The sequence below is a fragment of the Dryobates pubescens genome, chromosome 25, assembly GCF_014839835.1.
Source record: "Dryobates pubescens isolate bDryPub1 chromosome 25, bDryPub1.pri, whole genome shotgun sequence".
Lineage (NCBI taxonomy): Eukaryota > Metazoa > Chordata > Aves > Piciformes > Picidae > Dryobates > Dryobates pubescens.
The window spans coordinates 17,177,630-17,200,745 of record NC_071636.1 but is presented as its reverse complement, the minus strand read 5'-3'; the positions used below and the strand labels follow the sequence as shown (position 1 = coordinate 17,200,745).

At 59.8% G+C, this 23,116-nt stretch overlaps 1 protein-coding gene across 1 annotated transcript in view; it reads right to left on the bottom strand.

Moving 5' to 3' along the window:
* Positions 1-923: 923 nt before the first annotated feature.
* CHD3 (chromodomain helicase DNA binding protein 3) overlaps positions 924-23,116 on the bottom strand; it is a 41,813-nt gene continuing 19,620 nt past the window's right edge. The window contains exons 22-41 of the mRNA XM_054172794.1: positions 21,687-21,804; positions 21,137-21,261; positions 20,394-20,625; positions 19,380-19,546; positions 18,815-18,992; positions 18,538-18,603; positions 17,601-17,686; positions 16,675-16,808; positions 15,836-15,980; positions 14,882-15,044; positions 14,108-14,220; positions 13,641-13,773; positions 13,431-13,529; positions 12,865-12,981; positions 12,671-12,779; positions 11,482-11,614; positions 4,449-4,644; positions 2,118-2,281; positions 1,640-1,766; positions 924-1,033 (exon numbers count right to left, since the gene is read on the bottom strand). Of these exons, the coding sequence (XP_054028769.1) occupies positions 939-1,033; positions 1,640-1,766; positions 2,118-2,281; positions 4,449-4,644; positions 11,482-11,614; positions 12,671-12,779; positions 12,865-12,981; positions 13,431-13,529; positions 13,641-13,773; positions 14,108-14,220; positions 14,882-15,044; positions 15,836-15,980; positions 16,675-16,808; positions 17,601-17,686; positions 18,538-18,603; positions 18,815-18,992; positions 19,380-19,546; positions 20,394-20,625; positions 21,137-21,261; positions 21,687-21,804 (2,700 nt within the window). The 3' untranslated portion in view covers positions 924-938. The remainder of the gene's footprint in view (positions 1,034-1,639; positions 1,767-2,117; positions 2,282-4,448; positions 4,645-11,481; positions 11,615-12,670; positions 12,780-12,864; positions 12,982-13,430; positions 13,530-13,640; positions 13,774-14,107; positions 14,221-14,881; positions 15,045-15,835; positions 15,981-16,674; positions 16,809-17,600; positions 17,687-18,537; positions 18,604-18,814; positions 18,993-19,379; positions 19,547-20,393; positions 20,626-21,136; positions 21,262-21,686; positions 21,805-23,116) is intronic.

Below are 23,116 nucleotides of genomic sequence, written 5' to 3'. Positions count from 1 at the left end.
CGGTGCCACCAGGCCTATGGGCACCAACTGTCACTCCCCACGGTGCCACCAGGCCTATGGGCACCAATTGTTGCCTCTCTGGAGGCCTCGGGTTGGGAGCCTGCCGGTGCCAGACACGGTGCCACGTGGGGGTGGAGCCAGAGGGTTGTGGGAGGGTCCCAGTGCCACTGTGCCCCACCTGGTGCTGGGTGAATTAAAGGCCTTTGGTCACTTCACTGATGGCTACTGGCATGGACTGGGCTGGCCAGTGCCAGCCACAAGGTCCCCAGCCAAATCCCCACTCCATGCCCACCCTGGTGCCCACCACCCTGTGATGCCCATCTTAGTGCCCACCCCTATGCCCCCTCGATGCACACCCCCCCACCCCGAGGTGCCCATGCCCCTGCCCATGCCCCCCCGGTGCCCACCCCCTGCCAGGCACTGGCGCTGCCGTAGCCAAGGTCCAGGTTTTATTCTGCTGTGGTTAACAAGAGCCCAGGGCTGGGGGGGGGAGGTTGGGGGAGGATTTTTTTGGGGGGGAGGGGGGAGGGGTCCCCTTTGAGGGGAGGGGTGCCCAAGGTGGGGAGGGGGGGGGGGCGGGTCTTGGGTCAGGGGGAGTGCCCAGGAAGGTGCCCACCCCCCACCCCAGGGCTATATATATTTATATTCATATTTATAGTGGTCCTCATCACTCCCCCTCCCCCACTCAGGGGTGCTACCCCCTACCCCACCCCCAATTTGGGTGCTGCCCCTCCCCCCCCCACAACATTTTTGAGGCCTTTTGAGGCATTTTTGGCAGTGGGGAGGAGGAGGAGGAAGAGAACTTCCCTCCCTCCCCCCCTCCTGTAAACCCCAACCCCTTCCTCTCCCCTTGGGGGCTTTGAGGAGGGGTAAGGGGGGGTGGGGGGAGAGGGTTGAGGGGGTTGGGGGGGGGGGGTCCCATGCCCCCCCCCCAGCCCTCAGTCGTCAATGCAAATGACCTCCCCCCCCCGCGGCTCCTTCTTCTCGGGGCCTTCGGCCTCGCGCTTCACCAGCACCGGGGGACCGTTGGCTGCTGCAGGGGAGGGGGCACAGGGAGCGGGGGGGCACAGGGAGCGGGGGGTCAGCTGGGAGGGGGGGCAGGGCCAGGCATCCCCCACCCCAACACCAGCAACCAATGAGAAGCAGCCACAGAGCTGTAGGGCCTGGAACCCTCCTCTGGTAGAGCTATGGGGCAGAGACCTCCGCCCATGTCCCCAAGCCCCGCCCTGCCATCCCCATGCCCCCCCTCCCCAGGCTCCACCCCCATGTCCCCAAGCCCCGCCCTGCCATCCCCATGCCCCCCCTCCCCAGGCTCCACCCCCATGTCCCCAAGCCCCACCCTGCCATCCCCATGCCCCCCCCAGGCTCCACCCCCATGTCCCCAAGCCCCACTCCCATCCCCAGGCTCCACCCCCATGTCCCCAAGCCCCGCCCTGCCATCCCCATGCCCCCCCTCCCCAGGCTCCACCCCCATGTCCCCAAGCCCCACCCTGCCATCCCCATGCCCCCCCCAGGCTCCACCCCCATGTCCCCAAGCCCCACTCCCATCCCCAGGCTCCACCCCCATGTCCCCAAGCCCCGCCCCACCCTCCCCTCCCCTCCCCTCCCCCCAGCCCCCCTGCCCCCTGCCCGTGCTCACCGGTGATGAAGGAGCCTGGAGGCATCTGGCTGTAGTTGGCCCCTCCAGCAGGGAGGGCAGTGGCCGGGGGAGTCCCAAAGGTGCCCCCATAGCTCGGGGGGGTGGCGTAGGGCCCCGGCGGGAAGGTCTGGGGACATTGGGGGCACTGCTGACACCTCCCCTCCCCCACCCCAGTGTCACCTTCCCACCCCACCGAATGCCACCAGTGTCGGGCGGGGGGTGGGGAGGAGAAGCTTCTGGAAGGGCTCTGGGCTCAGGGTGGTCCCCAAGAGAGTGGCCCTGGGGGAGGGTCCCCTGCCCCCCCCACACACCCCGGGGGAGGTTGGGAAGAGTCCCTAGCTTGGGATGCCCCCAAGATGAAGCTGTCCCCGGGGGGCTGTCTGCCCCCAGGGGTGACTCCCGGGGGGGGGCGGTCTGCAGGGTTAGGCTGTCCCCAGCAGGGGCCGCCTGCGCCCCGGGGGTGGGGAGGGCGACTCACGGGCGGGGGGTGTGCGTCGGTGCCCTTGCTGGCCAGGCGGCTGAGGATGCTGCGCTCGGACATCTGGAGGCGCGCGGCGATGGGGGGGATGCGGGACAGGGTGGCCGGCAGCCGCGTGACGTCGGCCTTCATGTCGCTCAGCAGCTCCTCCAGCTGGTTCAGCACTGCCACCGCGGGGGGCAGCGGCCCGGGGGGGAGAGAGGAGAGAGAGAGAGGGGCGGGGGCGCCCGTCAGCGCCGGGGGGCCGCCCCGAGCCGACTTGCAGGTTACTCATAGGTTACACATAGGTTACTTGGAGGTTACTCATAGGTTGCTCGAGGGTTACTCGGAGGTTGCGGAGAGGTGGGGGGTGGGAAAGGTGGAGAGGGTGAGGTGGGAGTAAGGAGGGGGGTGGGGAGTGGGGGGGTGAGAGGTACTCAGGGGAGGGAGCTACTCAAGGAGGCAGCTACTCAAGGGGTAGACCTAGTCAAAGGGTGAACCTGCTGACAAGACACAGCTACTCAAAGGATGACCCTACTCAAGGGATAAACCTACACAAGGGATGCAGCTACTCAAGGGATGAGCCTACTTAAGGCATGAACCTACCCAAGCATGCACCTACTCAGAGGATGGGCAAGAGATGAGTCTGCTCAAGGCTGGACCTGCTCAGGGAAGCACCTACCCAGAGGAGGAATCTACTCAAGGGATGCACCTCCTCAAGGAGGCAACTACTCCAAGAATCATGAACATACACTAGGGCTGCACCTAGACCACCTCAGTCTTCTACTCACGGGATGAACCTACTTGGGGGGAGGGAGCATGCTCCAGGATGGGAGGACTCAGAAGGTATTCTGGGTACAAGTCTTGAGTAGACTGAGAGTACTCTGGGTGTACTCTGCACAGACCGGAGATACTTCAGAGTTATTCTTTACCCTCTGAGTCTGCTCCTGAGACATACCAGAGATACTCTGGCCACACTCCTTACACACTTCAGGTCTACTGTCTTGATACACCGAAGCTACTCTGGTACAGTCTTAGATACACCAGAGATACTCCAGGTTGAGAGCCAACACTGGAAATACTCCAGGCTTGCTCCTCACACCCCAGTTACTCCCTAGGCACACCAGACTACTCTAGGTGCAACCTTTAGCCCCACTTGAGATACTCTGGGTTTACTCCTTACTCAGGGCAGTCTGTAGCTACACCAGAGATACTCTGGGTCTGCCCCTCAAGATACTCTCTTGAACCTCTCTGGAGATACTGTGGACATAGACACACACTAAAGATACTCCACATTTACTCCTTGGGTACACCTGAGATACTCCAGCTCCAGGCTACAGCCACACCAGAGATACTCTGGGGTTTCTCATCACTTGCTGCTGCTCATTGCTGTAACTCCAGGGTTACTCTTTACAGAGTCCCGAGATGCTCTGCACAGACCCATCCACCTACACCAAGGCTACTCACTGCTTACTCCAGCAAGCCTGCTGGCAAAGCCATTTCAGACGCCAGAGATACTCGGGGCTTACTCAGGACATTCCTCTGGCACACCCTGGGATTAATCATTAGCGCCACCAGGGTTACTAAAAGCATACCCCAGAAGTACTCTAGGCCAACACTCTGTCCCCCAAGTTACTCAGATGTTACACCTTGGGCCAGGGAGGAAGACTCAACCTATCCATCCTCCAACTTCCCTCCAGGCTTATTCACTGCATGCACCAAGGGAGACTGTGGCCACTTTGGGGGGCAGGAAGGGGGGGGGAGGGCAATACTCAGCTCATTCTCCACCTTCCACACCCCCAAACTCCTCCGAGTAAACCAAAACAACACACAGAAGGGGTGGGGATGGGGAGGGGCGGGGTGGGGGGGCACAGAGCAGCCTTACACAACAGATACACCTTAGCGCAAAGCGATAGAGGCACACCCCCCACACCCCCCCAACCCCGCCCTTTTGCTCCTACCACATCCCACAACCCCCCCTCCATCTCTCCCGCCCCCTTCAACACACTTCCCCTCCTTCCCTTCCCCTGCCCTTTCTCCACATTTACTTGCACTTTACTCGTGGTTTACTCGCACCCCAAAACCCCACTGGAGGGCGTCCCTGGCCCCTTTAGACCCTCCCCCACCTTCGCCACCCCTGCCCCCTGTCGTTTCGTTGTTGCCAAGAGAGAAGCAGCGCACGCAAGAAGAGCAAGGATACACCGGGAGCCGGTTGGGAGGAGCAGACCCCACTTTAATTGATCGAGTAGGAGAGAAGGATACAGAGGGGGTGGGAAAAAGGGGGGGACGGGGGCAGTGCAGGGCGCTACAGGGGGCGTCCGCGCCGGGCACGCCGGCCCGCCCGCCTCTTACCCTTGTGCAGCACGGCGTTGGCAGGCTTGTTGCCTGCCAGGGACTCCTTGGACAAGTGCTGGTGGCTCTCGGCCAGGCACTCGACCTCGGCGAAGCGCGAGTTCAGGGCCATGGCCGGGTGGCTTGGGTCCTGCGTCATGTTAAGGTAGGCCGCTCGCCGCAGCTGCTCCTCGATCACCAGGGCTTGCTCCAGCAACTAGAGGAGGGGTGTGGGAAGGGGGAGAAAGGGAGGTGAGAAAATCAGAGAATCAATCCCAGAATCCTCACAAAGTCCTCACAGGATCCTCACAGAGTCCTAACAGAGTCCTTACAGAATCACAGTGCACAGTACACAGTATCACAGGATCCTCACAGAGTCCTAACAGAGTCCTCACAGAATCACAGTGCACAGTACACAGTATCACAGGATCCTCACAGAGTCCTAACAGAGTCCTCACAGAATCACAGTGCACAGTACACAGTATCACAGGATCCTCACAGAGTCCTCACAGAATCACAGTGCACAGTGTGCACAGTGTACACAGTATCACAGGATCCTCACAGAGTCCTCTGAAGGGTTAAACCTTGGAGAGCAGAGCTGCAAGCACTGCTAGACTGATAAGAGGAGACAGGGTTAGCCTTGATGGCTTGTGAACCACGGGAACACCGTGTAGCAGAGTAGTTGGAGGAGCACAAATACCTGATTAGGAAGGGTGATTATGACCTGAATGTGTAAGACTTCACACGTATCATGGATTGTTATAACACAGTCCCTGGTCTCTCATTTTTCTTTGATGGTTCCTAAAACCCTGATAAGATACAGGCACCCCTGTGATGCATCTTCTGTAACCAATCACAAACTGCTGCCTTGTTGTGTTAGCTTTTATAAAGACAAGATGTTGCATAATGAAGTGGACACCTGGCCTGCACCAGGCTGAGCCCCGACTCCAAATCGCGGCAAACGGTGACCCCTGATGGGATGGCGGTGATGAAACGCTACCCTTGGAACTGAGCTGCTGAAAGGGAGCCGGCCAAGCCAGCCGGCCAGAGCAATCCCTCCTGCGGGACGAGAGGTGAGCCGTGGGAAGCAAGGGGAACCAGGAGAGCTCCTCAGAAAGAGACCCTTATGAATTAATGCAAGAACTCCTCAGGAAGCATGGCAAAGCTACCTGTGGCCGTGATCGTAAGGAGATGCCGGAGTGGGTGCAGGAGAACATCCCCACAGTTACAGTATCCAGCATGTTTCGGAGTGAAATCTGGGATCGAGTGGGGGTGCAGTTATGGGATGCTGCTGCCACAGGGAACGTTGAGGCGCAGAGTCCCACGGTGGCGGATTAAGCTGCCACCAAAGCCGAAGCTGCAGATGGAGACTTTGGGTACATATGCAGCAGAATACCCCCCCGAGGAAGACCTCCCAGATCCAGGTCCTGTCAATCCTGAACGGGAACCAGACCTTTATCCCCAGGACCCTCACAGTGCGTGGGCTTCTATTAAGCGCCAGGCTTTGCAGGCTGGAGACACCGAGGCTGCCGCAAGAATCGCGGCTCCTGCACTGCACGCGGGCAGAGCGGGTCACCCTCAACGGGAGGCTTTGTCCTTCGCAGTGATCAGAGAACTGCGTCGCACTGCCGCGGAGCACGGGCTCTCTCCTCCTGATTTCGCTCATCCTTTAACATCTACACGCGACAATCGCGCAGTGACACCGCGCGACTTAGAATCTCTAGCACAGCTGTCGCTAACTGCGTCTCAGTGTACTCTCTGGGAGCTCCAGTGGAGAGAAGGGCTCCAAGCGCTCCTACTTACATACGCGGGACGTAACAATCAGGCTTCAGCGCTGCATCACCTCATGGGCACAGGTCAACACACCGACCCGGCGGCGCAAGCCCGCGACTGCCCGCGCGAGGCCCTGGAAGCGTGGCGAGAGGAGGCACGAAAGGCTTTTCTTAAAGTCCAGGACTCGCAAAAGCACAAAAAGTTCTCACTAATATTGTTCAGGAACCACGGGAAGCTTCTATGCAATTCATAGATAGGCTTAAACTGGCCTTGGAGCGCCAAAGCGATAGTGGGGAGGCAAGGGAAATATTCCTGTTGAAACTAGCTGTGGAAAATGCAAAGGCAGATTGTAAGAAGCTGTTAAAATCTTTGCCTAATCCAAACCCCACCTTGCCAGAAATGATTGGAGCATGCAGTAAGGTAGGTGTGATGCAACAGAAGCATGAAGCTATGGCTGCAGCTTTCGCAGCGATGAATGGCCCAGTGAATACAGGAGGTCGTTATGGCTGCGGGTCAGCTCAGAAAGAATTGCTTGGTAGCTAATACCGGAGCCAAACCTAAGGCACCCGGGATTTGCCCTGGCTGCCAGAAGGGGAGGCATTATGCTAACCAGTGTCGATCTAAGTATCATGCTCAAGGGCAGCCTGCGCAGGCAAACCGGATGCGGAGCGCGGGACGGCGCCGCGCGCAGACACAAATCACCCAGCCGTCACCGGCCAGCCACAGGCCGGCAGCACGCGCGTCCCTGGCCTCCGCCCAGCAACAGCAGGCAGCGCAGGACTGGCCCTGGCGACCTCCGGCACAGCAACTTCACTCGATACCACGGTGCATTTATTGCCAACAGGTGTGCCAGGTCCTCTCCCAGTAAAACCTCGGGCATTAATATTAGGCAGATCATCAACAACGCTCTCAGGACTTTGTGCTTCCTGGGGCTGTTGACAGCACAGATGAAATTCAGATCATGGCATGGACTCCGTTCCCCCCCGCATGGCACCGAAGGGAAGTCGCGCTGCACAGCCATTATCGCTTCCCTCGGGATCGGAACGTCCCCCTGCAGAGGGACCTTGAAGAAATGAAGAAGGATTCGGCTCTACTGGGGACCCACAGATTCTGTGGGTACAGACTGTCTCTCAAAAACGCCCTGTCTCTCCGTGTGTCCTGATGTATGGTCAGCAGGAAATAGTGCTCAGTGCCATTATTGATACTGGAGCAGGCGTCACAGTGATTCCTAAAGCTAAGTGCCCCCCGCTGGCCTGCAGCTAGTGCATCTCAGGCGCTGGCAGGCATAGGGGGAGCTGGGGAAAGTCATCAGAGCCTGAATTTCATTCAGATTCAGGGACCAGAGGGACACAGAGCTTCTGTGAAACCTTCTGTTTTGCCTGTGCCTACGGTGCCGTCATGATGTGCTTTCACAATGGGGGGTGACCACGAACACCCATTTCTAGAGGGGGCCCCTGCGGTGCGCGACACCCCGCAGTTAACATGGAAAACAAATCCCCCTGTCTGGGTGGATCAATGGCCCCTACCATTGGAAAAGCTTCGTGCACTCCAAGAACTAGTCACAGAGCAATGGGGGAAAGGGCACACTGTACCCTCCACGAGTCCATGGAACTCTCCTGCTTTTGTGATCACAAAACAAACAGGCAAGTGGCGCTTGCTCCGTGATCTCAGGAAGAGCAATGATGTTATGGAAGACAGGGGGAGCCTCCAACCAAGGCTACCCTCGCCCACAATGATACCACAATATTGGCATTTAACTGTTACTGACTTAAAAGATTGGTTCTTTAGCATTCCTTTACATCCAAATGATGCTCTTAAATTTGCTTTTTCAGTCCCAGACATCAACATGCAACAGCCTTTGCAGAGATACCATTGGGTGGTGCTTCCACAAGGAATGAAAAACAGTCCTACAATTTGTCAGTGGTATGTAGCAAGAATTCTCAGTCCTGCTCGAGAGGCACTTCCTGATGCTCTGATACATCATTACAAGGATGACATCCCAGTGGCAGCACAAAGCCCCGAGCTCATGGAGAAAGCCCTAGCCCTCACTGCATCCACTGTGACTCAAGTGGGGTTTTGTGTAGCACCTGAAAAAATTCAGAATGAACCACCTTGGAAATATTTAGGGTGGAGAATTTGGACCCAAACAGTTGTTCCACAGCCTTTACAGATCAGTGCACACGTGGAAACACTTCATGCTGCTCAGAAATTGCTGGGAACCACAAACTGGGTTCGCCCTCTTTGGGGAATTTCCAATGCAGATTTAAGTCCTCTGTGTGAACTCCTAAAGGGTGACACTAATCTCTGCCCTCCTCCAGTTTTGAATTCTGAAGCACTTTAGTCTTTGCAGAATGTGACCATGGCTATTGCCTCGAGGCAGGCTCACGATGTGCACCTGAACTACCTTTCGTCCTAACTCTGTTGAATCCTGCTGGACAGCCACATGCTTTCATTTTCCAGTGGGACAGAGGTAAAACAGACCCACTGCTTTTAATTGAGTGGGCTTTTCTTCCTAACCAGCCTGTTAAGACAATTTCTGCACACATGAAATGTTTGCCTTTTTAATCATTAAGGCCAGATAGAGACTGTTAACTTTAGCAGGGAGAGATTTTGACTGCATCTCTGTTGCTGTTGCAGAGATTTACTTGCAGTGGCTTTTCCAGCCATCAGATGCTTTGGTTATGTCTTTAACAGCCCATGCAGGTGGACTCTCTACGCACCTGCCTTCACATAAATCGTTTCATCTCGACCTCTCTTTATCCCCTGTGCCTCGGAGGAGCGAACAACCAGTGCCTGCCCCCACTGTTTTCACAGACGGCTCGGGGAAGGCTCACAGGTCTGTCATTGTCTGGTGGACATGGGAGTCAGATACTGCTACAGTTCCTGCCTCGCCTCAGACAGCAGAACTAGCTGCAGCAGTGGGAGCTTGTCAGCAATGGTCAGCAATATGCTGGATGCTTGTACTGCTCCATTCTGCCTCGCTGCGTTTTCACCTTGTCTATTGTGATGCTTACAAGGTTGGATTAATCGCTCTGTTAAGGGGATTCTTGTTATGTAAGAGAAGGGGGAAATGAAGGGTTAAACCTTGGAGAGCAGAGCTGCAAGCACTGCTAGACTGATAAGAGGAGACAGGGTTAGCCTTGATGGCTTGTGAACCACGGGAACACCGTGTAGCAGAGTAGCTGGAGGAGCACAAATACCTGATTAGGAAGGGTGATTATGACCTGAATGTGTAAGACTTCACACGTATCATAGATTGTTATAACACAGTCCCTGGTCTCTTAATTTTTCTTTGATGCCTCCTAAAACCCTCATGAGATCTGGGCAGACATGTGATGCATTTTCTGTAACCAATCACAAACTGCTTCTTTGTTCTGTTAGCTTTTATAAAGAAAAGATTTTGTGTAATAAAGTGGACACCTGGCCTGCACCAGGCTGAGCCCCGACCCTTAATCGTAGCAGTCCTTCAGAGTCCTCACAGAATGCTCACAGAATGCTCAAAGAGTCCTGAGAGTCCTCACAGAGTCCTCACAAAGTCCTCACAAAATCTTCAGAGTCCTCACAGAATACTCAGAGTCCTCTCAGAGTCCTCACACAATCCTCAGAGTCCTCACAAGATCCTTACAGAATCCCCTCAGAGTCCTCACAGAAGCCTCACAGAGTCCTCACACAATCCTGAGAGTCCTCAGGGCCATCACAGAATCCTCAGAGAATCCTCACAGAACCCTTACAGAATCCTCTGAGTCCTCTCAGAACCCTCACACAATGCTCACAGAATCCTCACACAATCCTGAGAGGCCTCAGGGCCATCACAGAATCCTCAGAGAGTCCTCACAGAATCCTCACAGAATCCTCACAGAGCTCTTACAGAATCCTCACACAGTCCTCACAGAATCCTCAGAGTCCTCAGAGAGTCCTCACAGAGGCCTCAGGAGTTGTCACATATCACCACCGAATCATCCTGGAGAAGAAGAAGCTCAGGGGAGACCTTACTGCTCTCTACACCTTGAATGGAGCTCAGGGACAGAACTGGCATGGAGCCCCCTCTAAGCCTAGGACCCACAAGAGCAAGGATGTAGCCAGGAGATGTGTAACCCACTTTTAGCTCACACACAACAAGGTCAAGCAAGACCCCAGGGGTTCAAGCACTTATTGTCATCTCAAACCCTCAAGACCATGGAAGGAGCCAACTCTGAGCTCAGGACCAACAATGGCATGGATGGACCCAGGCTTCCAATCACTCAACTCTGAGCTCACACTCAATAAGGGCATGGAGTGAAGCAACTCTGAGCTCAGGACCAACAAGGGCATGGAAGAATCCAGGGGTCCTAGCACTCAACTGTGTCCTCACACTCAACAAAACCCTGGAAACAAACAACTCTGAGCTCAGGACCAACAAGACCACAGAAGGAGGCAACTCTGAGCTCAGGACCAACAAGACCACAGAAGGAGGCAACTCTGAGCTCAGGACCACCAAGAGCATGGAGGGAGCCAACTCCGAGCTCAGGACCACCAAGAGCATGGAGGGAGCCAACTCCGAGCTCAGGACCACCAAGAGCATGGAGGGAGCCAACTCCGAGCTCAGGACCACCAAGAGCATGGAGGGAGCCAACTCTGAGCTCAGGACCACCAAGAGCATGGAGGGAGCCAACTCCGAGCTCAGGACCACCAAGAGCATGGAAGAACCCAGGAGTCCAAGCACTCAACTCTGACCTCACACCCACCAAGGCCAAGGGAAGACTCAGGGGGTTCGAGCACCCAACTCTCATGCCTCTTGTGCAAGCCCTAACCTTGTGCAAGGCACTTGTGCAAGGGAGCAGGCCCCCAGCTGTCAGCAGCCCTTGTGCAAGGCTCTTGTGCAAGCCCCCATCTCAAAAGAAGCTGCCATGGTTGCCCCTGGCATCCAACCCCACATGGGCACAACCCTAGTGCAAAGGTGACCCTGGTGCTAGACCTCTGGTGCCAGTCCCCTGGTGCAAGGTCCTAGCACCAGCACCCTCACCCTGGCATGAACCCCACACAGGCACAGCCCAGGTCCCAGACACTCCCTTGGTGCCAGGCCCTCATGTCAGGCTATGGTGCCAAGCCCTGGACCAGCATCGTCACCCTGGCACGAGCCCCACACAAGCACAACCCTGGTCCCAGACTCTTGGTGCCAGATCCCTGGTGCAAGGCCCTGGCACCAGCATCCTCACCCTGGCACAAACTCCACATGGGCACAACCCTGGTGCCAGGCCCTCACGCCAGGCCGTGGTGCCCACCCTGGAGCCAGGCAGCTCACCTTGAAGCGCCGAGCCAGGAACTTGTTCTTCATCTCCAGGAAGTTGCCCTTGGAGGCCTCCCCCTTGAAGGGCTCATTGATGACGCCGAAGGCTGAGTCGTTCTGGATGTCCGTCCAGCGGGCGTAGCCGTGGCTGCGCGCTAAGGACTGGCACCGTGCCACACGGGCACCCTGGCACCCTCTCCCTCTGACACACTGGCACCCTGAAACCCTGGCACACTCTCACCCTACCATGCTGTCACTGTGTCACCTTGGCATCTTCTCACCTCACCCTGGTACCTTGTCACCCTCTCCCCCTGGCACCCTGCCATGCTCTCATTGTGGCATCCTGGCACCTTGTCACCCTCTCCCCCTGGCACCCTGCCATGCTCTCATTGTGGCATCCTGGCACCTTGTCACCCTCTCCCCCTGGCACCCTGCCATACTCTCACTATGTCACTCTGCAATTAGCACCCTCTCACACTGGCATCTTGGCACTCTGCTGTGCTCTGTGTCACTCTGGCACCTTGTCACCCTCTCACCCTGCACCTTGGCCCCCTGTCATGCCACCCTCTCACAACATCACCCTGGCACCTTGTCACCTTCTCGCCCTGTCGTCCTCTCATGATGTCACCCTGGCACTGTGTCACTCTGCCACCTTGTCACCCTCTCACCCTAGCACCTTAGCACCCTTATTACCCTAGCACCCTCTCTCATCTTGTCACTATGCCACCTTGGCATCCTGCCATGCTGTCACTGTGTCACCCTGGCACCTTATCATCCTGTCCCTGTGTCACCCTGGCATCCTTTCACCATGTCACCCTGGCACCTTCTCACCCTGGTACCCTGCTGTGATGTCACTGTGGCCCCCTGGGGCACCCAGGGGGAGGGTAGCACCCAGAGGTGTCAGGTGGCACCCAGGGGATTGGGTGGCACCCAGCCAGGTAGGGGTCACCCAGAGGTGTCAGGTGGCACCCAGGGGATCGGGTGGCACCCAGCCAGGTGGGGGTCACCCAGAGGTGTCAGGTGGCACCCAGGGGATCGGGTGGCACCCAGCCAGGTGGGGGTCACCCAGAGGTGTCAGGTGGCACCCAGGGGATCGGGTGGCACCCAGCCAGGTGGGGGTCACCCCGAGGTGTCAGGGGGCACCCAGCCAGGTGGGGGTCACCCCGAGGCCTTGGAGGGGTGGCCAGGCGTGGCGGAAGGATACAGGACGATGCCAGCCAGCAGCCAGTAGTCGTGGCGCCGGTGCCAGATCTCGTTGAGCTTGCCAGAGGAAATGGCAGCACGCTCCTCGTTCTGCCACAGCGTGTGCAGCTCTGGGGACACACCCACAGGTCAGTGGGGGACCCCCTCCCCTGAGTCCCCAAGCCCCTGTCCCCCATCCCCATCCCCCACCCTGACCTGTGAAGCCACCGTCGGCGATGTTGAACATGAACCTCGGCTTCTCCACCTTCTCCTCCCGTCGGCCGTTGGCCCTGGCCTCCGCTTTGGGCTCCTTCTCTGCTTTCAGCTCTTCTGTTGGAAGAGGGGAAGGGAGGGGACACACACAGAGGGGTCACAGCCACTGGCTGGGACCCCCCAAGTCGCCTCCAGTAAGCAGGACGCCGTTCGCAGCCATCAGTAGGTTTCAGAGCAACGCCGCAGCCGTTGGCCGGTTTCAGAGGGAACGGCAGTGTATCAAGAGCTCTGGGAACAGCCCCCCCGGGTTAAGATGCAGCCTTTCTGGCTTGGGATAATCTGGGAGGGACTTGGCCCCTCCCCTTTTGTCACCCTCTCCCCCCCCAGTCCCTCCCAGTAAGCAGTTTGCAGCCAGCAGCAGGCTTCAGAGTGAAGGGCAGCAAATTAAGGGCACAGCACTCTGTGAGCAGCCCACTGGCTAAACTGCAACACTTCTGGCTTAGGATAGGCTGAGAGGGGACTTGGCTCCACCCCCCTTGTCACCTTGTCACCTTGTCCCCCTCAGGTACCTCTTTTGGGATCGGGGTCCCCTGGCCGCTCCTTGGGCTCCTCCTCAAGAGGTTTCTCATCACCCTTCTCTGCCCCGGGACCCTTCTCAGCATCGGCACCTGGGGGGAAGGGGGAGAAGGTCACACCCAGAGAGGGGAGGTGACATCCAGAGGGGGTTTGGGTGACACTTGGGGGTGACCCTGGGTGGGTGACCCTGGATGGGGTCTCACCTGGCCGCTCGTTGTGGGCTGGGGTCCCCTCGGCCTCGGGGTCCCTCTGGGTCCCTTCATCTTCCTCCCCCTTCCGCAGCCCTTCAGCCTCGCTGCCGTCACCGGGGGACAGTGGCACCTCGGGGACAGGAGGCTGAGGGAGTGAAGGGACATAGGGGGAGGTGATATCACCACAGGCACCTGGGCCACCCCCTGGTGACATCATCCTCCCTCCCCCCACTGCTACTGCGGGGAGCCATGGGGACAGTGGGAAGCAGGGGACAGGGGTGGGGACAGGGGTGGGGACAGCAAAGATAACACTGGAGATGGCTGGGGACAGGGAACACAACATTAAAGGCAGGACTGAGAACAGGAAAGACAAGGCTGGGGACAAAGATGGGGACAGGGATGAGGACACAGCTGGTGCCAGGGATGGGGCCAGTCAAGCCAGGGTTGAGGACAAGGCTGGGCCCAGGGCTGTCACCCACCTCAGTCTCCATCTTCTCAGGGCCTTTGGGCTCCTTCTCGTCCCTGCTGTCACCATCGTCCCTGTCCGGGGGTGGCCCTGGGCCCTCCCCGCGCTCGCTGGGCACCGGCGTGGCTGGGGACGGGGACAGGGGATATGAGGCCATGGGTGGCCCCCTGGCCCCACTGTAACTCCTTTGCTCCCCATGTCCCCAGGTCCCTGTCCTTTGTGTCCTCTCTGTCCCCTTCCCTGTATCCCCATCCTGTCCCCATGGTGTCCCCCATGTCCTTGTCCTCATGTCCCTGGCTGTCTTTTGGCCACCTTCAACTCCTGTTCCCCTCTCCCCATGTCCCCATCCTGTCCTCCATTTTCCCATGCTCCTGTACCCTCTGTCCCTATCCTCATTCTGTCCCCATGATCCTTGTCACCTGTGTCCCATTTTGTCCCCCATGGTATCCCCATGTCCCCATGCTGTCCCCACATCCTCATGTCCCCCATGTTCCCGTATCACCATAGTGTCCCCATATCCCCCCATGTCCCCATAGCATCCCCATGGTGTCTCCACGTCCCCATGTCCCCGTAACCCCCCTGTCTCCATGCTGTCCTCACATCCCCATGCCCCCCACGGTGTCCCCATGCCCTCCCATACCCCCATGGTGTCCCCTTGCTGTCCCTATATCCCTCCATATGCCCCCATCCCCCATTTCCCCCCTCCCACTGCATCCCTCATCTGTGGGTCCCACCCCCCTCCACTGCAACCCAGCAGCTCCCAGATAGTCCCAGTGTGTCCCACTACCAGGTGTGGGGGGCGCTGGGCTGGGGGGGCCGCTCTGCTCGGGGCTGGGGGGTCCAGTTTTGGCTGGGGAGGAGGCTCGGGAGGAGCGCTTGGAGTCAGCGCTGGGCTCCGGGGCCAGCTCCGGGAGGCTCCAGCGGCCATTGATGTGCTCAAACTCCTGCACCTGGGGGGGGCACAGGGGTCAGGGGCAGGTCAGGAGGGGTCAGAGGGGACAGGAGAGTCCCCAGAGGTCAAGTGGGACCCAGGGATTGGGGGGTCAGAGGGGTCAGGAAAGACCCAGGGGTTTGGTTATGAGAGGCAGAGACTTGAGGACATTGAGGGTCCAGGGGTCGGGGGGTGGAACACAGGGGAGAAGGGGGCTCAGGGGCATCCTGGAGTGGTCACAGGGGACAGGAGGGGAACAGCAGTGCCAAGAGCAGCCAGCAGAGGGCAGCAGAGGCCAGGAAGGGAGCAGCAGCACCAGGAGCAGCCAGCAGAGGGCAGCAGAGACCAGGAAGGGAGCAGCAGCCCCAGGAGGGCCAGGAGCGGCCAGCAGGGGGAAGCAGGGGCCAGGAAGGGAGCAGCAGCGCCAGGAGCAGCCAGCAGAGGGCAGCAGGGGCCAGGAAGGGAGCAGCAGCACCAGGAGCAGCCAGCAGAGGGCAGCAGGAGCCAGGAGGGGAGCAGCAGTGCCAGGAGGGCCAGGAGCGGCCAGCAGAGGGCAGCAGGGGCCAGGAAGGGAGCAGCAGCGCCAGGGGCGGCTAGCAGAGGGCAGCAGGGGCCAGGAAGGGAGCAGCAGTGCCAGGAGCGGCCAGCAGAGGGCAGCAGGGGCCAGGAAGGGAGCAGCAGTGCCAGGAGCGGCCAGCAGAGGGCAGCAGGGGCCAGGAAGGGAGCAGCAGTGCCAGGAGCGGCCAGCAGAGGGCAGCAGGGGCCAGGAAGGGAGCAGCAGTGCCAGGAGCGGCCAGCAGAGGGCAGCACCTTCTTCTTGACCAGGGACATGACGCCGATGCGGGTCAGGACCTGCTGCCGGCTCAGCCCCTCCCGGGGGACTCCATCGGCGAATGTCTCAGAGCCATCAGCGCCAGGCTCGCAGAGGTGCCGCATGAACAGGGACACATAGGCCCTGGGGACACCGTGGGGGACATCAGTGGCGCCTGGCCCCACAGATCCTGTCCCCAGTGTCCCTTGCTGCCATGGTGCCTGCCCCCAAGATCCTTTGTCCCCACAGACCCTGTCCCCAGTGTCCCCATTGTCCTGGTGCCATCAGCCTGTCCCCTCCTCACGGTGCCTGTGTGGGGCTGTGCCAGCTCTGGCCTAGGTGCTGTCACCACTCTGACGCCCCTGGGGCCAGCCCTGACCCCCCGGGGTGAGAAAGGGGACCCCCAGGGGTGGCTCTGTGTCGGGCTGAGGGGGACACGAACTTGGACGCTCCCCAGGAAGGCCAACAGGGGGCAGCACTTGGCTGAGTAAGGACTCATCACGCAGCACCAGGACAGCAGGGGGCAGCAAGGGGCAGCAGGGGGCAGCAGGGGCAGCAGGGGGAGAAGGGGGAGAAGGGGGCAGCACAGGGCAGCAACGCACAGGGACATCTGGGGACAAGGCACAAGATGGCCCTGATGCCACCACCTGCCCCCAGTGCCACCACCTGTCCTCATGTCCCCCCAGCGCCCCCCACGTCCTCAGCACCCCCAAACCCTCCTTCCTCCCAGGTCCCCCATTACCCCCAGCGCCCTCCCAGTGCCCCTTCCTGGTGGAGCTGAGAGCCCAGAGGGACGCAGAGGGGCAGTCCCAGCGCTCCCCCTGCTCCCAGTACCCACTTGAACTCCTTCTCGCTCTTGCCCCGCAGGTCCCTCACGAGCCACTGGGAGCTGAAGGCGTCCTGGGGGGGCATCCCCCAGCGCATGACGGCGTTCAGGAAGGCCTTGCGCTGCCTGGTGTTGAACCCCAACACCTAGGGGGGCACAGAAGGGGTCCCCAGGGGTCACAGGGATTAGGGGGAACCCCAAATATCAAGGGGAACTGAGGGTGTTGGGGAGGGGTTGGCAGTTACAGGAGTTGGGAGCACAGAAGGGTTAGAGAGGACCCAGGGGGCTGGGGGGGGTCAAGTGGGGGTCAGAGGGGTCTCCAGGGGTCACAGGGGCCAGAGGGAACCCTAAAAGTCAAGGGGGGCCTCAGAAGTCAAGGGGGAACCAGGGTGTTGGACTTGGGGGAGGTCACAGGGCTTGGGGACACAAAAGGGTTAGAGAGGGCCCTAAGAGGCTGGGGAGGAGGTCAAGTAGACGGGGGGAGGGGGTGTACAGGGGGGGACCCCAGGGGTCAGGTTTTGGCCCCAAAAGTCAAGGGCAACCCAGGGGGTTGGGGGGGGTCACAGGGGTTGGGGGCAGGAGGATCAGGAGGGACACAAGGGTCAGAGAGGACCCAGGGGTTTGGGGGGATCAAGTAATTGGGGAGAGCCAAGAGAGATCCATGTGGGGTCCCAGGAGTCAGGGGGGTCTTTCATGTCGGGGGGGGGGTCCAAGCTACCTGGGGAGGGGTCAAGGGTGGGTGTGGGGGTGCCCCAAGTAGTGGGGGCAGGGGTTGAGGATCATTGTTCAGATGGGGGAAAGTGTCACACAGAAGCGCTCCCAGGTGGCTGTGGGGACCCCAATACCCAGATATGCCCCCCCAGGGACCCTGCCCACCCCTTCCCCAGTAGCCCCCAATGCCTGGTGTGCCCCCCCAGGTGCTGTCCCAGGGGTCCCACCTCGATGTTGCCCCCGACCCGGGCCAGCAGCGGGGGCAGAGGTTTGTCCTTCTCATTCCGCAGCTGCCGCTTGGACTGGCGCCGGCCTGCAGGGGGCATCACCGTCATGACCCCCCCATGGCACCCTCACCTCCCCCCATGGCACCCTGACTCCCCCCATGGCACCCTGACCCCCCTTCATAGCACCCTTATTCCCCCCCATGGCACCCTGACCCCCCCTTTATAGCACTCTTATTCCCCCCCATGTCACCCTGACCCCCCCCATGGCACCCTGACCCCCCCTTCATAGCACCCTTATTCCCCCCAATGGCACCCTGACCCCCCCTTCATAGCACCCTTATTCCCCCCCATGGCACCCTGACCCCCCCTTCATAGCACCCTTATTCCCCCCCATGGCACCCTGACCCCCCCTTCATAGCACCCTTATTCCCCCCCATGGCACCCTGACCCCCCCTTCATAGCACCCTTATTCCCCCCAATGGCACCCTGACCCCCCCTTCATAGCACCCTTATTCCCCCCCATGGCACCCTGACCCCCCCTTTATAGCACTCTTATTCCCCCCCATGTCACCCTGACCCCCCCCATGGCACCCTGACTCCCCCTTCATAGCACCCTTATTCTCCCCATGGCACCCTAACCCCCCCAACGGCACCCTGACCCCCCCTTTATAGCACCCTTATTCCCCCCCATGGCACCCTAATCCCCCCAATGGCACCCTGGCCCCCCTTTATAGCACCCTTATTCCCCCCCATGGCACCCTGACCCCCCCCAACACCTTGACCCCTGCTCAGGGCACCTTAAGGCTCCCCCCTCCCCCCAGTGCCAACCCAGAGCCCTCCCCAGATGGGGGGGCACACAACAAAGGGACACCATGGGAGGCATGGAGGGACCACAAGGGACTTGGGGACACTTGGGCACTCCCTGGGGGCCACTCACCCTCGGGCCGCTCGTCAAAGTCCTCATCCTCTTCCTCAGAGCCCACCGAGTACTCAGACTGGTTGTCTGCAGGGCACAAGCAGAACCAGTGCCCACTAGTGCCCACCTGGAGCCTCCCAGGGCCCTCCCAGGGCCCACCTTGGTCCTCCTGAGCATCACTCTTCAGGCTGCCCTGCTCTTGGACCTCCTTGTCCAGGCTCCACACCAGCTCCTCCTAGCTCCTCCCAGTTGCTCCCGGTGCCCTCCCAGTTGCCACCAGTGCCCTCCCAGTGCCCACCTTGGTCCTCCTGGGCAGCATCGTTGTAGTTGACCTGCTTCCTGACCCTCTTGCCCTTGCCCAGGTTCCTGGCCAGGTCCTCCTGCTGCTGCTCGTAGTGGTGCCTGAGGAGCTTCTCCCAGTAGTCAGGGTCCACATTCTCCTCCTGCTTGATGATCTCCCTCTCGATCTCCTCGATCTGGGGGGTACCCCAAAGACATCAGATGGGCCCCCCCCCGAACCTCCTGGGGCCTGGAGGGCTCCACAGACAGCAGCACCTCCAGAAGCTTCAGCAACTTCATCAACTCCATCACCTTCATCACTCTGCCTCTATTGTCTCCACACCATCCCCAGCCTCATCCTCTCCATCATCACCATCCTCATCACCTTTACTATCTGCACCTTGATTATCTCCATGACTTCCACCACCTCCTCCATCACCTCCACCAGCTCCACCATCCCCATCTTCCTCATCAACTCCACCTCCACCACCCTTACCACCTCCACCATCTCCACTCTCCCCACCTCCCATACCCTCTCCACCCATTCATCCTCCTCCCCTCCCCAACCCGTGGTTCCTGCTCACCTTGTCCTCCTCCCTGACCACATACTGGGCCACCTTGAAGGAGCTGAGGTACTCGTTCATGTTCTGCACGTCAGCATCATCAGTGGCATCCTGGTTGCGGTCCAGGAGCCTGGCGATGGCCTCATTATCATAGTGGATCACGCTGCTGTCCTCCTCCTTGTTGTCCCCTGCAGAGCACGCACCAGCATAGGCACAATGTGGCCCAGGATGAACCAACATAGCCCAACCTGGCCCAACGTAACCCAACCTGGCCCAACGTAACTGAATGTAACCCAACCTGGCCCAACGTAACTGAATGTAACCCAACCTGGCCCCACCAGGCCCAACTTGGCCCAAAGTAACTGAATGTAACCCAACCTGGCCCAACATAACTGAATGTGGCCCAACGTAACCCAACCTGGCCCAACGTAACTGAATGTAACCCAACCTGGCCCAATGTAACCCAACCTGGCCCAACGCAACCCAACCTGGCCCAACCTGGCCCAACGTAACTGAATGTAACCCAACCTGGCCCAACCTGGCCCAACGTAACTGAATGTAACCCAACCTGGCCCAACACAACCCAACCTGGCCCAACCTGGCCCAACGTAACTGAATGTAACCCAACCTGGCCCAACACAACCCAACCTGGCCCAACCTGGCCCAACGTAACTGAATGTAACCCAACCTGGCCCAACCTGGCCCAACGTAACTGAATGTAACCCAACCTGGCCCAACATAATGCAACATGGTCCAATGTGGCCCAACATGGCCCAGCAGGGACCAGCATGGGCTCAATGTGGACCAATGTGAACCAACATGGCCCAACATAACCCAGCAGGGCCCAACATGACCAAGCATAAGTCAACATGACCCAGTGGGGCCCGACATGCCCCAACAGCTCACACTGCATCCTCCCGTTCTCCTCTCATGATCCACAATGTTCTTCGAAGACCCACCACACCCTCCTCTGCCCTCCCTTGTCCCCACTCCCTCCTACCCTGCCCCTCCCCAGGCCCCCCCCCCAGCCCTCACCCTCATTCTCATCCTTGAAGAGCTCCTCGGTGCCGAACTTGAGGATGTCGTCGAGCTCCTGCTTGGACATGGAGCCGGCCTTGGAGCCCAGCCCGGGGCGCACCACCAGGTGTGTCAGCATCATCTTGCGCTTGGCCACCTGCGTGATCCTCTCCTCCACCGAGGCACGCGTCACGAAGCGGTAGATCATCACCTTGTTGGCCTGCCCAATGCGGTGCGCCCGGCTGAAGGCCTGGGGGGCAGAGGGACAGTCAGGGGGGATGGCAGGGCTTGTGAGGACAGGCCCGAGCATGCCCTTTCTGGCCTGCCCCATGTGGTGAGCAGGGCTGAAGGCCTGAGGGGGCAGGGGACAGCTGGGGGCACAGCTGGGGGCACCTGGGGACAGCTAGGGAGCAGCAGTGCAGACAGCTAGGGACAGCTGGGAATGCAGGAAGGGGGACAGTGGGGACAGAGAGGGAAATGGGGACAGGGTCATTGGGGGACAGGGTCATTGGGGGACAGGGTCATTGGGGGACAGGCAGGGACAAGAGGACAGCAAGGGAGGAATGTGCCAGGATGGGTGACACTGGACAGCTGAGAAAGCTCTCAGCAGGTGCCAGGGTGGGTGCAGGGTGGGCACCACTGGAGCGGTGCTTGGGCAGAGGGCTGGTGCCAGGGTGGGTGCAGGGTGCAGGATGAGCACCACTAGACAGCTGCCAGGGCACAGGGAGTGTGCCAGGCAGGGTGCCAGGACAGATGCCCACCTGGATGTCATTGTGGGGGTTCCAGTCGGAGTCGAAGATGACGACGGTGTCGGCGGTGGCCAGATTGATGCCCAGGCCCCCAGCGCGCGTCGACAGCAGGAAGCAGAACTGCTGTGCCCCCGGCGCTGCCCCCCCGCCGTCAGCCAGGGGGCACTGGCCCCCCGCAGCCACAGCCTAGCACCCCCCCCAACCCACACCCCCAAAAACAGACACTCCCCAGCACCCACACCCCCATACCTGGCACCCCCTGAAACCACACCCCCCAACCCAGCACCCCCCAAACCTGGCACCCCCCAAACCCAGTCAGACCCCTAGGTGCCTCCCTTGTGCCCTGAGCACCCTCTGGATGCTACCCCAAACCCTGAGGTGCCCCCTGGAGCCCTGGCTGCCCTCTGGGGTGCCCCCTGTGCCCCTTGGATGCCCTCACACCTGACTCCCTCCCAAGTCATCTTGGTCCCCTTTAACTCTGGGAGCCCCCTTGGAGCCCTGTGGGTGCCCCCTGGAGCCCTGGGCACCCTGTGGGTGCCTCCCCAGCCCGCTGGGTGCCTACCGTTGAAGCGGTCAATGGCCTCCTGGCGCAGGGCCCCGGTGATGCCACCATCGATCCGCTCATACTTGTAGCCCTCATAGTCCAGGAAGTCCTCCAGCAGGTCCAGCATCTTTGTCATCTGTGGGCACTGGTTAGACTGGGAGGCACTAGTGGGGCTGGGGGGCACCCATAGGGCTGGTACTGGGAGGAACTGAGAAGCTGGGATGGGCACTGGTTAGACTGGGAGTGCCTGGGGGGAGCTCACAGGGGTGGTACTAGGAGGAATCTGGGGGCTGGGATGGACACTGGGCACACTGGGACCACTCCTGGGTGCTGGGGGTGTCCCATGGGTGCTATGAAGGTCCCATGGGTGCTTAAGGGGGTTCCTATGGGTCCTGTGGGTGCTAGAGAGGTCCCATTGGTGTTGGTGGGTTCCTAAGAGTAGTGGTGAATGGTGCCACATCCAGCTGGCAGCCAGGCACCAGTGGTGTGCCCCAGGGACCAGTGCTGGGCCCCATCCTGTTCAATATCTTTATTGATGATCTGGAGAAGAGGATGGAGTCCACCATCAGTAAATTTGCAGATGACACCAAGGTAGGGGCAGGAGTTGAGCTGTCAGAGGGTAGGAGAGCTCTGCAGAGGGACCTTGCCAGGCTGGACAGATGGGCAGAGGCCAAGGGCAAGAGACTGACCACAGCTAAGTGCCAGGTTCTACACATTGGCCACAGCAACCCCAGGCAGTGCTGCAGGCTGGGGGCAGAGTGGCTGAGAGCAGCCAGGCAGAAAGGGATCTGGGGGTGCTGGTGGAGAGTAGGCTGAACATGAGCCAGCAGTGTGTCCAGGAGGCCAAGAAGGCCAAGGGCATCCTGGCCTGCATCAGGAACAGTGTGGCCAGCAGGAGCAGGGAAGTCCTTGTGCCCTGTGCTCAGCACTGGCTAGGCCACACCTTGAGTCCTGTGTCCAGTTCTGGGCTCCTCAGGTTAGGAAGGAGGTTGAGCTGCTGGAAGGTGTCCAGAGAAGGGCAACAAAGCTGGGGAGGGGTCTGGAGCACAGCCCTGGGAGCAGAGGCTGAGGGAGCTGGGGTTGCTTAGCCTCGAGAAGAGGAGGCTCAGGGGAGACCTTGCTCTCTCCAACTGCCTTAAGGGAGGTTGTAGCCAGGTGGGGTCTCTTCTCCCAGGCACCCAGCACCAGAACAAGAGGACACAGTCTCAAGCTGTGCCAGGGGAGGTTCAGGCTGGAGGTAAGGAGTAAGTTCTTCCCAGAAAGAGAGATTGGCCCTGGGGATGTGCTGCCCAGGGCGGTGGTGGAGTCACCATCACTGGAGGTGCTCAGGAGGAGCCTGGATGAGGCACTTAGCATCATAGCATCAGTCAGGGTTGGAAGGGACCACAAGGATCATCTAGTTCCAACCCCCCTGCCATGGGCAGGGACACCCCACACTAGATCAGGCT